General features: G+C 46.9%; 1 protein-coding gene across 1 annotated transcript in view; it reads right to left on the bottom strand.

Moving 5' to 3' along the window:
- Window positions 1-9,245: 9,245 nt before the first annotated feature.
- The window catches only part of LOC140191074 (microtubule-associated serine/threonine-protein kinase 1-like), a 127,033-nt gene continuing 119,595 nt past the window's right edge, over window positions 9,246-16,683 (bottom strand). The window contains exons 25-26 of the mRNA XM_072248149.1: window positions 15,943-16,133; window positions 9,246-11,137 (exon numbers count right to left, since the gene is read on the bottom strand). Coding sequence (XP_072104250.1) covers window positions 9,246-11,137; window positions 15,943-16,133 — 2,083 coding nt within the window. The remainder of the gene's footprint in view (window positions 11,138-15,942; window positions 16,134-16,683) is intronic.

Raw genomic sequence — 16,683 nt, 5'->3', positions numbered from 1 at the left:
TGACAGTGGATCATGGAAAGAAAGGAGAGGGGAGGGGCACCAGAAGGTGATGGGCAGGTGAGGAGGAGAGGAGGGTAAGAGCTGAGCCAGAATTGTGAATGGAAAAAGCATAAAAGGGGGAAGGGGAGAGAAATGACCAGAAATGAGAGAAATCAATGTTCATGCTGTCATGTTGGAGGCTACCCAGACAGACTCTGAGACGTTGCTCTTCCAATCTGACAGTGGCTTCGTGACTGTACAGAAGCCCATGGACTAACAGGATGGAATGGGACTGTGAAGTAGAACTAAAGCAGCTGGCCTCCGGGAAACCAGTACAGGGTTGATGCTTCGCTCAGTAGGGGTGTCTAGTGCGAAGGATCATCACCTCAAATCAGGGATCAGCTGTTAAGAGAGGAGAGAGATTTTCACCCAGAGATGACTGGATGTGCACAGTTTTCATTTCTCCCTTATTGTCTGAGATACTCAGACACACCGAGAGCACAAACTATAAGGATCCATCAAGGAGATCTTTAATTCGCAGCTCATATGGGCAGGTTGTTGTTTGTGCAGTGTCCACATGACACTGAAGATGCTGGTGACCTCAGGAGGGTTATGTGAGGCTTGGAGAAGGTGCAGCATGATCCAAACACCATCTCTGTGGCTCCCTTTCCTCAGATGCTCCCTGACCTTCTGAGTATTTACCTCAACTCTGATCTCATGCCAGCAACGTCACTAAATGTCTCTTGTAACCCAGCTCAGCTTACTTCCACCACAGCTATCTACTGACATCCCCCTCTAGGGAGTCTGAACTTCCTCCCAACAGCTGCAAGGGGAACCCCCGAATTTTATGCAGAAGATGTGGCCCGATACTTTTCATCTCAATCCCACTGCCTGCTCCGTCCTCAGTCTCCTACACTCTTCCACAAAGCTCAGCAGTGCATCAAGGAACACTTCTAACCTCGGCACTTTACAATCACCTGATAATAAATTCAACAACTTTTTGTGCCTGCTAATCCCTCCTCTTCCTGACCCAAACTTTATCTCTTTCAGAATCAGAAGTTGTTAGTTCACAGCAGATCAGGTGGTATCCATAAAGAGAAAAAAGTTAACATATTTTCTCCTCAGATGCTGTCAGATCTGCTAAGCATTTCCAATGTTCCCTGTTTTAAACTCAGGCTTCAGTATCAGTTGTATTTTGCTTTTGTATCAATAGTTGCATTGTGCCCAGTGGTGGCTCATGGTTGCTCCTGTCCAACTGAATAGATCATGATCAATATCTGGATCAGATCCTCTACCATAATTTCAAAGGTGCACTGAAGGATTTTTCTGGATAATAATTCAATTAAAATCACCTGTATGTACTTCAAAAAATGATTTATTAACTCTGTGACTCTATAAATGCTAGCAAATGGGACTAACTTGGATAGGGCATCTTGGGCCATTTGGGCTGAAGGGCCGACTTTGGTGTTGTATGCTGTTCAGTGTGTGGAACTGAATGCAAATGGTATCAAGCTCACAGAAAAAAAAAAACAGAGTGTAATCAACAACATCGACAGGGCTGGAAGAAGCGATTCAAGCCAGATTAAAATGTAAGTAGTAATGCCTTAATGGCATGTTCAATATTTACCCTGAATTTACAAGGAAACCTCAGCTTCTTGTGACAGTGTTATTCACATTATTGTCTATTGTGCACAGTGATGGGCAGGTAGATGGCAGCTGCAGTTCAATGCTGACTGATTCAATACCTTCTAGTCAACAAATGTGTTTTAAAACATCTTATGTTTGAAGTTATTAATAACTTATCTTTCACAGAACTTTCGAACAACTGTATATATTAAATAGTAATAATTCACATTTTTTTAAGAAACAGTACCTTTTTTCAAACCTACAGTATTACAGTATAACAGTGCAGATATGTTGCACTAATGCATCCAGGAAATGTCATTACAGACAGCGACATTTTGTTTCAATGCATAATCATTGCAACTTTATGAAATAACACACAAGGGGGAAGTGGGGTGGGGGGGTGGGGAAATTAGAACGAGAGCATCAAGCGAGTAATGTTCAACTTTGCATAGGGACACGATGAAGCACATGATACAGCCGAAACTATTGGGCAACGTGGAGGATTGAGCTTGCACACGGGAAGCAGGGCCATGGGGTGCAGTGGAAGTCACTGCATTGACTGATGGCAAGGATGATCTTGCGGTATACTGCATGAGAATGCTAAACAGAAACTGGAAAGGCCCTGTGGTGCATTCAGTCTTTGCCCAAAACCCATAAGCAAACCTGCACCTCCAACAATCTTTCAAAATACTGCCAGAACCAGTACATATAGCTTTAACATGCTAAACATGGTGAAGACCATTTAAGTTTGGAGCAGAAAATAATGTAAATACTCTACAGGGCAGGCAGCATCTAAACAGGTCATTGTCCTAAGCTCAGATGAAAGTACAGTTACCTGAAATGTAACCCCATGGAAGCTGCCTGACCTGCAAGGTATTTTGAGAACTTTTGTCTTGCATTAAGAAATGTCCTTCATACACTCAACCAATAGGTTGTGATCTGCTGCACTCAAACTGACACATTAAAAAATAAATATTTCTGTTCTTTTGACTAGGGATACAGTTGGAGGTGTAACCATCCCTATCCCAAGTGTCTGCCGCCCACAACCACAAAAATACTGAGTGAAGTTTAGGATGAGACAGAGTTTCTCTTGCAACACTGCAGTATGGGAATAGTGTTTAAGTTACAGGAGGCTTTAGTAATGATCTGGAGAAAGGAATTCTGTTGTCAGGGAGAGTGGAGGGATTTAAGTTCAGTTGATGAAATATTTCTAAATAAATAACAAGCCTCAGTAGTGACGATTTTCGGTGTTCCATACCCAGGAGGAGAAATAGCTAGCTACATCGTTATTGGCCTGATTGCTCAATCAGTAGTTGATTCAAACCACAGCAGTGTTAATTCTCACTGAAATGTCCCAGCTACATTGAGGGATAGGCAATTAATGCTGGTGTTGTCAGCACCATCCACACCGCAGCAATAAATAAGAAGGTCCATAATAGCCATGAACACAAAGTTCAAGAGAAGGGGTGTAAAGTCAATAATACAGCAGAGGAATTGGCCAGGTTTCTAACTCCACAAGCCTACTCTGCCTTCCATCCTCCCTTAATTCCATTCTGGCTTCCACCTCAAGCTCCTCCTGTGAGAGTAAGAACCACAGCTGGATCACACCTGGATAAAGATGTGCAGATCACTAATGTCAGAGAAGAACTTAGCAGATTTATTTTCCCCATTTGGCCTTGGGTGATTTTTTTTTACTTCTTGAAGGAGATCACAGCAGGGTGATCAGTAGCAGTTAGCGCGACACAATTACAGCCCAGAGCATCGGAGGTTGGCATACAACTCTCCGCTATCTGTAAGGAGTTTGTACGTACTCCCTTTGACCATGTGGGTTTCCTCTGGGTGCTCCTGGTTGCCTCATAGTCCAAAGATGCACTGGTTAGTAGGTTAACTGGTCATTGTAAATTGTACTGTGATTAGGCTGGGGTTAAATAGGTGGGATACTGGGTGGCGGTTTTCGCTGGGCCAAAAGGACTTGTTCTGTGCTATATCTCTAAATTTAAAAAAAAACAGAAAATAAAACCATACACAGCTGGGGCTGAGCACGGGGCCACAGGTGTCCACAAGTATTTGCCGCAGTTACTGTGTGGGAGGTTTGTTGGACCACTGCTCTCTTTCAAACCACTGCCTCCAGATATTCTCACACACACAGCAGCGAATGGGATAATGGACTTGGATTTGGTTACGGCATTTTAGTGGCTGTTAACTTCAGGACAGAATGCGTAGTTAACCTACAAATTAGTTCTACTCCAAATCCAAGAGGATGTGTATCACCTGGACAGCTGATGCTGAACTAGCTGCCGGCTTTCCACCTCATTTGTTTCTTTACACACAAAGACTAACGGGAAACTAATGCTGGTGGGGTGTAATATGAACAGATGATTTACTATCACCACTTTGCGACAGCTTCTCCCTTGAAGCACAACTGTTGTCATACATTCAGTGGTCAGTTTATTGGGTTTACCTGCACACCTGCTTGTTAATGCAAATATCTAATCAGCCAATCATGTGGCAGCAACTCAATGCATAAAAGGCTGCAGACATGGTCAAGAGGTTCAGTTGTTGTTCAGAATGGGGAAAGAAATGTGATCTAAGTGACTTTGACCGTGGAAAGGTTATTGGTGCCAGATGGGGTGGTCTGAGTATCTCAGAAGCTGCTGGTCTCCCGGGGTTTTCATATACAACAGTGTTTAGAGTTTACAGAGAATGGTATGAAAAACAAACAAAGACATCCAGTGAGCAGCAGATCTGTGGGTGAAAATGCCGTATTAATGTGAGGTCAGAGGAGAATGGTCAGATTGGTTTTAAGCTGACAGGAAGGTGACAGTAACTCAAATAGCCAAATAACAGTGGTGTGAAGAAGAGCATCCCTGAATGCACAACATGTTGAATGTTGAAGTGGTTGGGCTACAGCTGTGGAGGACCACACCGGATTCCACACCTGTCCCCAATAAAGTGGCCACCGAGTGTATCTTTGAATGGGACAGGACTTACAGAAGGGATTGCAATCTGCAGCAAGCTCTTAAATTGATAGCAGCCTAGTGAAGCCAAAAATCAGCCCCCCCCCCCCGCCCGTCCTGACCCTCAGCTGAACATCTCAGCTCTCTCAGCCAAGGCAAGAAGCAAGCATCTCATCCAAATCCTCACTGTATCTACCATCCATTCCAGTGCATAGTTCCAGACTTAACCACATAACACCTTTGTCCCAAAGAAAAAGTGCAGAGCATATTTGCAGCTGCTATTTCAACCAGAAAGGGTGACTAATTAAGATGCCTGCTTTCGACTCACAAATAAGAAAACAAAAATCAGAATGCCGGGAAAAATATTTGTTATGCTAAGAACATTTGTTTTTGCTGTTTTGGATAAAAACTCTTTGTTGATTGCATTTGTTCTCAGTCACTTAAACATCATTGGTTCAAGAACATAGTCACAATCGCTTTCCCAAAGAACATCTAAAAATAGGTAATAAATGTCCATACCCTAAAAAAAATAACAAATAAAGCACTGGGCAGTGCTGTAACAACTGTTACAGTACTGGACTCTAAAAACATGATGGTGCTGTGACTGTTTTACAGGCAACAAAATAGGCACCTAAAGGTCCAAATGCCCATTCCCTAATGGCTGGCCAGCTCAACAGGCTAAACTGACATTGCGTTCACTGGTAGGGCAAAGTGCAGAAATGGACATCTCAGTCCCTCTGCCATACTGAACGCAGCTGAGGTCAGCATGTGTCGTTGCGTACCTCATTGTGAGGGAGCCTTACTGTGCTTCCACTGCAAGGCCTCCAACTCCAGTGGAAGAGGCTACAGAGAGCGGTGTACTCGGCCAGTTTCACTATGGGAACAGCTCTCTCCACCACGAACATCTACAAGAGATGGCGTCTTAGGAAGATGACATCCATCGCTTGGTACACCCACCATCTGGGCCGATCTCTCTTCGCATCACTTCCATCAGGCAGGAGGTGCAGAAGGCTGAAGGCCTACACGTCAGTGTTCAACAATGCCTTCTTCCCCTCTACCATGAGGGTCCTGAACTGACCTGAAAAATCCCAACACTACCTCGGACTACATTTCCACCAATTTGCATTTGTCGATTAAGCTTTTGTAAATTTATTTTAGTTTAAGCGTATGCAATGTATGTTGTATTTGTAACATACTGCGCTGTTGCTGCAAAATAAATAATTTATATGGTATTTATATCCTGGGTACGTATTCCTCTGACAATGAACCTGAGACCTTGTGGTCTGCGTGGTGCTGGAGATGTCCCACTGTCAGAAGCTCTCAAGCAGCTAGGGTTGCACAGTGGCTCTCACTGAGACACAGAATGAACAGTGCACACCATGAGGTCCATAATGGCTCTCAGCAATTCGATTGCATTGATCCTAATCTCCTGAAACCCTATGTTACTCTACCTCAACTTGTCCATAAACTCTCTTTCTTTCTTTTCGTTACTTCTTTATGCCAAAAGGTACTTTGCAGATGACAGTTGACCTGACGCACATCTTTAGGACGTTCAAGGAAACATGTAGAGGAAACCCACATGGTCATGGGGTGAGCACATAAACTTCGCGGACAGCACCCAAGGTTAGGATGGAACCAGGGAAAGTACGGCTGCAACGTGGCAGGCTTCATTGCTGTGGCCTTCATTTTGGCCAGGTGGTGACTCCACCGGCTGAACTTAGTGCTGACGGGAACTGGGACAATTCCAGTGGGACATCTACCCCTGGAAACCACCTTACTCACGGTATCAGGCGAGTCGATAATGAACTGGCAATTGAATCAATACTGGGCCTCGGGAGGGGTGTGAGAAGTGGTCGGTGGGTGGAGAGACAGGGAAACGTAGAGACAGGGAATGTGGATGGAGAATGGAAGAGAAAATGTGAAAGAGACAGAGAGGGTATTGGAAAGGAAGAGTGTATAAGGAAAAATAGAATTAAATAAGTGAGGAGAGTATTGAAGGATATTGGGAGAGGGAGAGAGGAAAAGTAGAAAGGGAGGAAAATAGTGCAAAAAATATAGAGTGTGGAAAAGGAGAGCAGGAGAGAAATCGTGGAGAGATTTGAGGGAGAGAGCCAGTTTGAAAGCGGGAGGGAAGGAGGAGGAGGAGGGGGTAGGGAGACCCTATTTGAGAACTGGGAGAGATTCTTACAATGAATTTTTCATCCTTCAATAAGTAGTGAGCAGTAATGCCAATGTTTTGCCTTGTCACACAATATCCCTGCAATATCCTCTTCCTCCAAGCCTTGTATTGTTAGGCTGTGTATGAATGAGCTGCAAGATGGATGGAAGCAGCAGCCTCCAACACAGCTGGGAAAGGGCAGGGTGCAGGGCTCAGTGGTGGCTGGGAAATCCTACAGGGAACATCAGGGTCACTATCTGCAGTGCACAATTACACTTTGCATTCAGCTAGAAACCTGCTCTTCCCCAACACTTAGACAATTCAAGTAAAATTTGAGAACATTCAAATAGAAATTGCTATTATTTCATCTGATGCCAGGATATAACTAAGTGCACTGTAATGACAATTTCATTTAACTAAATTAATCTCATAGCACAGCAGGACCATATTTGGCCCATTCATTACACTGACTCTTTGACAGAGCTAACAAATTAGCTCCAATCTCCTGCTCTTTACCCCATGCTCTTGCACCTTTCACACCTACATTTTTGTACCTAATTCCATTTTCTAAGTTTACTTAGTGCAAAATAATTAATTGTAGCGATTGGCTAGACTCATGGAAAGGCACAGTAGAATTCAACCATTAAACCTTCTGCTACTTGCTGTGGCTACCACAGCAGTGCATCGATGTCCATTTCTCTACGAGAGTATAACACCACACCATCATTCACTCACAAGGCCAATGCTCATCCAGTGACTGGGATAGCCAGCTACGTGTAACCAACACGTACAGAAGTCTTTCAGGACCTGTGATCTCTCCTCCCCCCCACCCCATGCTACATCCCAGATTTAATTGGTCGTACGAGTGAGTGCTATTCTCAACACCTTCCAATGTAACAATTCAGCAGGTGGCTTTTAGCAGTGTTGGTTACTCCTTCTATCAACTTGAGGGCATTGTCAGTAGTCCAAGTGTTTCTCGCATCTTGCATACTCATTACAACTAGCAAGTGGCCAGTAGACCTAGAAACACAATCCAATCAGCCAAATCTCCTTCATCTAATTCTTTTCAACATGTTCTCACTCACATGCTCACCAACTTTCACTTCTGCGACTCAACTACACAAAGGGCTATCTTTTAAACTACCAGGAAGCCGAGAGGTCACTCACACGGTCAGCGGGAGGAATCAAGTGCACCTGAGGTCAGGATCAAACCATGTCTCAGGGCCTGAGAGGCAACAACCCCAGTGTGGGCCAAAGAAACAAACTGAGGTGGCGGGGTGTGGTTTGGCAAATGGCAATCGTGTTTTTGTTGAGAGCCATTAGGACAGCAGCCCCAACATTGCCTCACAGGCATCGACAGCTAATACCAGGCAGGTTTTTGGCAAGCTGTGTTAACACGATGACTGTTTGGAGAATAAGCCACTGCCATAGCAACAGCGGGAGCAGGCTAGGAACTTCCTTCGCTCGACAAGTGCGATCAGAACTCTTGCTTGGTCTGGGAGTCCTCTCGACACCTATATAGTGGTGTGCCATTTCACAAGGACCCGGCCCCACCTCAGAGAAAGCGGCCATGCTGTGGTTTTCTACTTGCCATCACACTATGTGGACCTCCGGTCAACAGAGCACATTGGGATTAAACATCCGGTTTAACAGTCAATGCCGGGCAACAGAAATAGCCATCAAAAGCAGGCCAGAGAAGTGCTATAATACAGCTGTAACATGCATGAATGCTGTTGTTGAAACCAAGCTGGTTCACTAGTCTGACCTAAACCGGGACAGTAGACGTGGATGCAACGTGCCTTCTACAGGATATTCGGTATCAGCCTGATGAGTCACCGTTCAAGGGATAAAAGGAGGTGGCCAATAGTGCTGGCCTTACTAAAAAATCCCACATCGTGGCAATGAATACCCCCTTCTCCTCCACAACAATTCTACATTGGAAAAGAGGGGTACGAACTGCCTCGGGCACATTAGCCTTTCTACTTTGCGTAGAAAAGGAGGCTGGGTCCCTTTAAGAACATATGCAGTGCTGATTCCAAGCTGTTGGGTACTTCCTCAAGTCGAGAGGCATTGGTCAGGGTTAAATGCTAATCTGCAGCCAATTTACATAACTTCAATAAATTACTAACCCTTTTATACAAGAGCACTTCAGAATATTTAAGTATATGACATGTAAAAGCAGTTTAAGCGTGTAATGCACTTAGCCAGTATACCTTATACACAAACATGCAGTCACGTGATGCTGATACACGAATTTTTTTTTGAAACCTTTCACATTCTTTTGAGATATTCGTATTATTTTTTTTCAACTGAACGGGCACCTTGGCAAATCAGAATCCTAGATTCTTAAGTTTTTTTAAATTCCCCCAGTTGTGTTGTTTACCTTAGGAAGTGTTTGATTTTATACAAACGCCCAGTCATCATTTGCAGGTGTTTTTTTAAAACATACATACATACATACATACATACAGACACACACACACACACACACACACACACACACACTCACTCACTCACAGCCCTTACTAAAACTTTTGACGGTTTATCGCTTTCTTTTCCAGGAGAGATGGGCACTCTGTGTCCTGTGTTGTTGCTGAGGATACTGGTTTAGGAACCGGTGCTGAGAGGGCTGTGGGGCTCCCTTGATGTTCAGCGAGTGTCTTTCCGCCGTCCCCCGGCTTCCATCTCTCCACGGTCGAGGGTGTCATGGGGATGGCCATTTTCACCGGCCCGAGCACACTCTTAGCCACTGTGGCCAAGTGGTTGACAAAGCTGGGCTTATCTCCGGATGTCAAAGAGCCTTGCCCAGCTCCGCATGTGATGGAGGCCTGCGCCTTCTTGGCCTTGCCCTCGGGGACCGCGTTGCTCTCTGTAGAGGCTTCCAGGGTACCTTTGTCACAGCTGACGGGGGCGCCTTTATCTGCAGCGTCTTGCTGTTTGGCCGGATGAGGGAGGCAGTCTGGAGGTAAGGCCTCGCTCCTCTTAGGCCCGCACAGCTCGTCAGCTGTGTCTTTGGTCTCGATTGTTGAGCTCCTCTTGCCTTTGCCACCATCGGCAGCTGCAGCCAGGTCCGGAACAGCAGGGACTTCAGAGGTTTTCCCCTTTTCCTTGGACCCTGGATGGGAGCCGCTTGCTGGAGATGCATCTTTGGCCTCCAACGCGGCATTCTTGTCCATCTGTAGCGTGTATCCGCCATCCCAGCTTGGGCAGATGGATTCCACGGGCTCGGTTTGCACTCCCTGGTGTCTCTTGCTGGGTGGGTCACTGGACAGCATCTTCTTGGGCTGGTGGGGAGGAGTTTTGTCCAGAGATTTGCCGACAGTGTCAACGTAGACAGAAGGGGTGATGCTAACGTTAAGGCTGGCAATCACAGCACCCGGAGATACCTTCACCTCAGAGCGCGCTGTCAGCGTGTCTGGGCGCAAGGCCTGCGGAGGTCCAGCGTGCTTGCCTGCACCCGCCGTTGGAGCAGAGGAAGGAGGCACCCCATTCCTTCCGCTTGGCGAACTGCAGGGTGTGGCCTTGTCTTGGCCTCTGTTTGCGGACGACGCTGTGGTTCCTTCCGAAGGAGGCTCCGAAATCTGGGGTTTCAATGGACTGGCACTCTTCAGTGAAGGAGAGACTGTACAATCCCTCCCTGGGCTTACATCCACACCTTTTGCAACGTTGTTGGTCCCACCGTGGACAGAAGGCACTGCAGACCAAGACCTCCTTGTTTCCTCTTTCAGTCCTTCCTCATGATCACTCGTCTTAACTTCTAGCTCCTGTACAGGGTCAAGTCCTTCTCCCCTCTCTTGCCTGATGCTGGAGAATATATCTCGATCGATTAACGGAGACTCCTGTCTCCCCAGCTTCCTCACGGCCATCTGCCTAAAGGCTCCAACTTCAGTGCCGTCGGCCTTTGACCCTAGAACCTCTCCCTCCGACTCTACCAGGCTCTGGAGGCTGATGTCCGCGTGCAGCCCCTCCTTCCGGAAGTCTGCATGGGAAGCCTCAAGGCTGTGCTTGCGTATCGCCAGCTTCTTCTCGGAGCTGAGAGGCATGGAGAGCTTCTCGGCGGACTGCACCCTCTTCAGCAGCGGGGAGCGCGGCGGCTCGGCGCTCTTGGGACGCGGCCGGACCACTGGAGGCGACGAGTGGAGCTTGACGTGAAAGGTCTGGGTGGTGTTGGAGCTGCCCACTGTGTGGGAGGGCAGGGGGAAAGGGGGATGCTGGGGCGAAGGGTGCGTGGGCGACGGCGTGTGAGCCAGAGGGGACAGTGGGATGTTGCCGGCCGACTTGCAGCGTGCCGACCGGTACTGGCGTTGCAGCTTCGGGGACAGACCATGGAGGCTGCTGGGCCGGATATGGTGGGGGGTGGCTGGGGAATTCGGGACACTGGAACCCGGAGAGCTGCTTTGAGATGAGTTACCTCCTCCTCCTGCAGAGATAAGAATACACAGTCTCAATATATGAACTCAGATACATCATCTTGTTTTCTGATTAAAACAACTTGCAATTTTACTGTTAGGTTTAAATATTAAAGTGATTAGCTTTATCTTGTCATCTTTACTTTGGAACGTACAGTGAACTGTGTTGTATTGCATTGCTTTGCGTACTGGGAGCAGCACATATGTGTCACCAGACCTCCAGTGCCAACATAGCAAACCCACAACTTACTAACCTGAACATGTTTAGAATGTGGGAGGAAACTGGAGCTGCCGGAGGAAACCCAAGCAGTCACAGGCAGAATGTACAAACTCCTTACAGAGAAGCAGCAGGAATTAAACTCCGATTTCTGGTGCTGTGAAATGTTATGTTAGCCACTACGCTACTGTGCCATCCCATTTTAAGGGTTGATACAGGGGGGGTGGGGGGGGAAGGACCAGTCAAACACCGCAGATGCTGAAATTGTGAGATAAAAAACGGAACATCCTGGAAGCGCTCAACAGGTCCGGTAACATCCGCAGTGAGCAAACCTGTCAATGTTTCGGGTCTGAGGCTCATTGTCTGAACTCCCTTTCCCAATTCTGAAGGAGGATCGCTGACCCAAAACATTACCCTTTACTCTTTCCACAGTTGCAGCCTGACCTGTTCTGTCTCTAGCATTTTTGTATTATTACAAAAATACAATAGAATTGCAGATGCTGAGAATCTGGAATTAAGTGCTGGAAACAGACTGCAGGTCAGGAAATGTGTGGAAACAACACAGATTAACATTTCAGCCTGAAACATTAATTGACTTTTTGTTTTTACGGATGCTACCTTACCTTACTGAGGTTCTGTAGCTTTTCCTGGTTTTATTAAACTGATGGAATTCCATAGGCCCCTCTCTCAAAGTCGCAGTCAGCGACATGGTGCTATAGTGGTCAGTGTAATACTTTACAGTACCAGTGACCAGAAGATCAGGGTTCAATTCCCAATGAGGTCTGAAAGGAGTTTGTAACGATTTCTCCTTGACTGCATGGGTTTCCTTCGGATGCTCCGGTTTCCACATTCCCAAAAAACGTACGGGTTTGGGTCAGTAAGTAGTGGGCCGGATTAGTGATGGGTCAGTAAGCAGTGGGCCGGATTGGTAATGGGTCAGTAGGTATTGGGCCGGAATAGTAATGGGTCAGTAAGTATCGGGCTGGATTAGCAATGGGTCAGTAAGTAGTGGGCCGGATTAGTAATGGGTCAGTAAACAGTGGGCTGGATTGGTAATGGGTCAGTAAGCAGTGGTCCGGATTAGTAATGGGTCAGTAAACAGTGGGCCGGATTAGTAATGGGTCAGTAAACAGTGGGCCGGATTGGTAATGGGTCAATAAACAGTGGGCCGGATTAGTAATGGGTCAGTAAACAGTGGGCTGGATTGGTAATGGGTCAGTAAGCAGTGGTCCGGATTAGTAATGGGTCAGTAAGCAGTGGGCCGGGTTAGTAATGGGTCAGTAAGTAGTGGGCCGGATTAGTAATGGGTCAGTAAACAGTGGGCCGGAAGAGTAATCGGTCAGTAAACAGTGGGCTGGATTGGTAATGGGTCAGTAAGCAGTGGTCCGGATTAGTAATGGGTCAGTAAGCAGTGGGCCGGATTACTAATGGGTCAGTGTACTGGGCCAGATTGGTAATGGGTCAGTAGGTAGTGGGCCGGATTGGTAATGGGTCAGTAGGTATTGGGCCGGATTAGTAATGGGTAGTAAGTAGTGGGCTAGATTAGTAATGGGTCAGTAAGTACTGGGCTGGATTAGTAATGGGTCGGTAAACAGTGGGCCGGATTAGTAATGGGTCAGTAAGTACTGGGCTGGATTAGTAATGGGTCGGTAAGCAGTGGGCCGGATTACTAATGGGTCAGTAGGTATTGGGCCGGATTAGTAATGGGTCAGTAAGTAGCGGGCTGGATTAGTAATGGGTCAGTAAGTAGTGGCCTGGATTAGTAATGGGTCAGTAAACAGTGGGCCGGAATAGTAATAGGTCAGTAAACTGTGGGCTGGATTAGTAATGGGTCAGTAAACAGTGGGCTGGATTAGTAATGGGTCAGTAAGTAGTGAGCCGGATTAGTAATGGGTCAGTAAGTAGTGGGCTGGATTAGTAATGGGTCAGTAAACAGTGGGCTGGATTAGTAATTGGTCAGTAAGTAGTGGGCCGGATTAGTAATGGGTCAGTAAACAGTGGGCCGGATTAGTAATGGGTCAGTAAGTAGTGGGCCGGATTGGTAATGGGTCAGTAAACAGTGGGCCGGATTGGTAATGGGTCAGTAAACAGTGGGCCGGATTAGTAATGGGTCAGTACGCAGTGGGCCGGATTAGTAATGGGTCAGTAAATAGTGGGCCGGATTGGTAATGGGTCAGTAAACAGTGGGCTGGATTAGTAATGGGTCAGTAAGTAGTGGGCCGGATTAGTAATGGGTCAGTAAGTAGTGGGCTGGATTAGTAATGGGTCAGTAAGTACTGGGCTGGATTAGTAATGGGTCGGTAAACAGTGGGCCGGATTAGTAATGGGTTAGTAAGCAGTGGGCCGGATTAATAATGGGTCGGTAAGTAGTGGGCCGGATTAGTAATGGGTCGGTAAACAATGGGCCGGATTAGTAATGGGTCGGTAAGCAGTGGGCCGGATTGGTAATGGGTCAGTTAGCAGTGGGCCGGATTAGTAATGGGTCAGTAAACAGTGGGCTGGATTAGTAATGGGTCAGTAAACAGTGGGCCGGATTAGTAATGGGTCAGTACGCAGTGGGCCGGATTAGTAATGGGTCAGTAAACCGCAGTGGGCTGGATTAGTAATGGGTCAGTAAGTAGTGGGCTGGATTAGTAATGGGTCAGTAAGTAGTGGGCTGGATTGGTAATGGGTCAGTAAACAGTGGGCTGGATTAGTAATGGGTCAGTAAGTAGTGGGCTGGATTAGTAATGGGTCAGTAAACAGTGGGCTGGATTGGTAATGGGTCAGTAAGTAGTGGGCCGGATTAGTAATGCGTCAGTAAACAGTGGGCTGGATTAGTACTGGGTCAGTAAGCAGTGGGCTGGATTAGTAATGGGTCAGTAAGTAGTGGGCTGGATTGGTAATGGGTCAGTGTACCGGGCCGGATTGGTAATGGGTCAGTAAGTAGTGGGCTGGATTAGTAATGGGTCAGTAAACAGTGGGCTGGATTAGTACTAGGTCAGTAAGCAGTGGGCTGGATTGGTAATGGGTCAGTAAGCAGTGGACCGGATTAGTAATGGGTCAGTAAGTAGTGGGCATGCTACATTGGTGCCAGATTCATGGCAACCCTTGGGGCTGCTCCCAGCACAACTTTGAGGTGCTTTGGTTGTATGTTTCAATATACATGTGACAAGTAAAGCTAATCTTTAATCTTTTCACTTAAGAGCAGGGTGAGGGAGTGACCTGTAACCTGAGAATCTGGGAGGGTTATGGTGCAGGTGTGGCTGGATGGGACGAGGCGGATCAGGTCAACATCGAAAAGATAGGCTGAAGGGCTTGTTTCTGTACTGTAGTACTCTATTTAACTGAGAGAGTTGCAGAAGTGGGATTTTGCTGATGGCTGTTATTGACTGATATGATATGGTTTTGATGGCTAAATGGTTTCCTTCTATGTCACAATATGGAACAGTTCAATCAGTACACTAGCGACAGAGTTCGTGATCATTGATCCAGAGATGTGAGTTTAAGTTCCACCGGGGTGGCTAAAGACTATAAATTCATATAGCAGTGAACAGCCAGCCTCAGTGTAGCTTCTTCTTCCCCACCATCAATTTTCTGAACTGCCCATGAACTCTATGGATCATAAACATAGACCACTTGGTCGAAACAGGCAGGGAGTGGGGGGGGGGGGGGAAATCATGTGCAGGTAGATGGGATTTGTTATATTAGCAGCATGGCCAGCACAGATACGGTGGGCCGAAAAGCCTGTTGCCATGCTATACTGTTCTATGTTCGAAGGGCCTGTATCCTGATGTATGTTCCGTGCTCCGTCTGACTGCTGACTGCTTCAGCTGAACTCTGCACAGAACCACCCGCAAACTACGCCACAAGACAATGGCTGTCCTTCTCTCCAAGGAGTCACACGAAGCTCTCCCTTTCTCACAATGGGATGTGAGAAAGGGGCTTTCAAGAGAGGAATCAAATTGGTGCTGAGGGAAAAATGTCTCCTGCAGGACTGCAGGGAAATAGAACAAACAGTTTTGTTCTTTACAGAGCTAGCACGGATTTACTGGGCTGAATGGCCTTTTATTTTTTTTTAATTGATTTAGTAACAGGCCCTTCCGGCCCAATGAGCCCACACTGCCCATTTACACCCATGTGGCCAGTGAACGTACTAATCCGTAAGCCTTTGGACTATGGAAAGAAGCTGCAGCACTGAAGGAAATCTAGACATTGGGGAAACATCCAGACTCCTTATTGACAGCAGCAGAATTCATCCTGGATCGCTAGCTTTGTAATAACATTATAGTAACCACTACGGAATCGATCCGTCCCTTCAGTGCCTCCCCGTCAGGGAATTGAACGCCGGTCTCCCAAGTGAAAGGCCCAAACCGTCCATTGTGCTAACAAAGAATCAATAAATAGAGCTGAAACTGGGGACTGAACCAGGGACCTTTAGGTCTTTAGTCTAATTCTCTCCCTGCTGAGCTACTGGGGCTCCGAATGTGTTTTGAAAAGTCCCAAACAGAAGTATATTGCTGCTTAGGTCTGACTTCATGTTAAAAGGAGATTTTGACACCGAGACTCCCCACTTGTAATCACCCAGTAAGAAATGGTCCCTTGGAACAGCAGTACCTAAATAACCAGAGTCAGGCGTCGGCCGGTAGCTCTGCGTAGGAGAACGGGCGGACAGACTGTGGGTGGGAGAGCCAGGCAGACTGTCGCTGGACGAGAGCGAGCGGTTCAAGGACGAGAGGCTGCGGCTGGTGTGCAGGAGGTTGGACTGCTTTGTTATTTTCCGGAACAAGGAACTGCGTTTCTTCCCACTGCAAGGGGTTGGGGGGGGGGGGGGGAGGAGAGAATGGAACAGAGAGACAGCCTGGATCATCACAACATCATGAGAACACCATCAGTCTACAGGTACCTCCACCCCCTGATTACAGAACAGAACTTACTCTACTCACTTTACACTTCTGACTGTGAGGCAGCGTACAGCTGCAACGCCATATTTAACTTTGGTGTTGGCACTACAGCTGTTGGCTGTATCAATGGTGGTGACACATCGGCATACAGGAGGGAGACTGAAAATCTGGCTCAATGGTTCCACAACAATATCCTCTCACTCAACGCCAGCAAAACCAAAGAGGTTAATATTGGCTATTGGAGGAGAAGGCTCCAGGAGACAGTCCTCGTTAGGGGACTGGAGGTGGAGAGGGCCAGTAACTTTAAATTCCTTAATGGTGTTATCTTATCAGGGGATCAGTCCTGAGACCCCTAGGAACAATCGCTGCTTAAAATCGACGGAAACAACACAGTCTGTAGTCAGAAGGGCCCATGAAGGACACCTTGTAGAAAGCGTAGGCGAAGATCAGGATT

This window comes from Mobula birostris, chromosome 32, assembly GCF_030028105.1.
Source record: "Mobula birostris isolate sMobBir1 chromosome 32, sMobBir1.hap1, whole genome shotgun sequence".
Classification (NCBI taxonomy): Eukaryota; Metazoa; Chordata; class Chondrichthyes; order Myliobatiformes; family Myliobatidae; genus Mobula; species Mobula birostris.
Note: the sequence above shows the minus strand (reverse complement) of the source record. Positions and strands in the feature narration are given on the sequence as shown.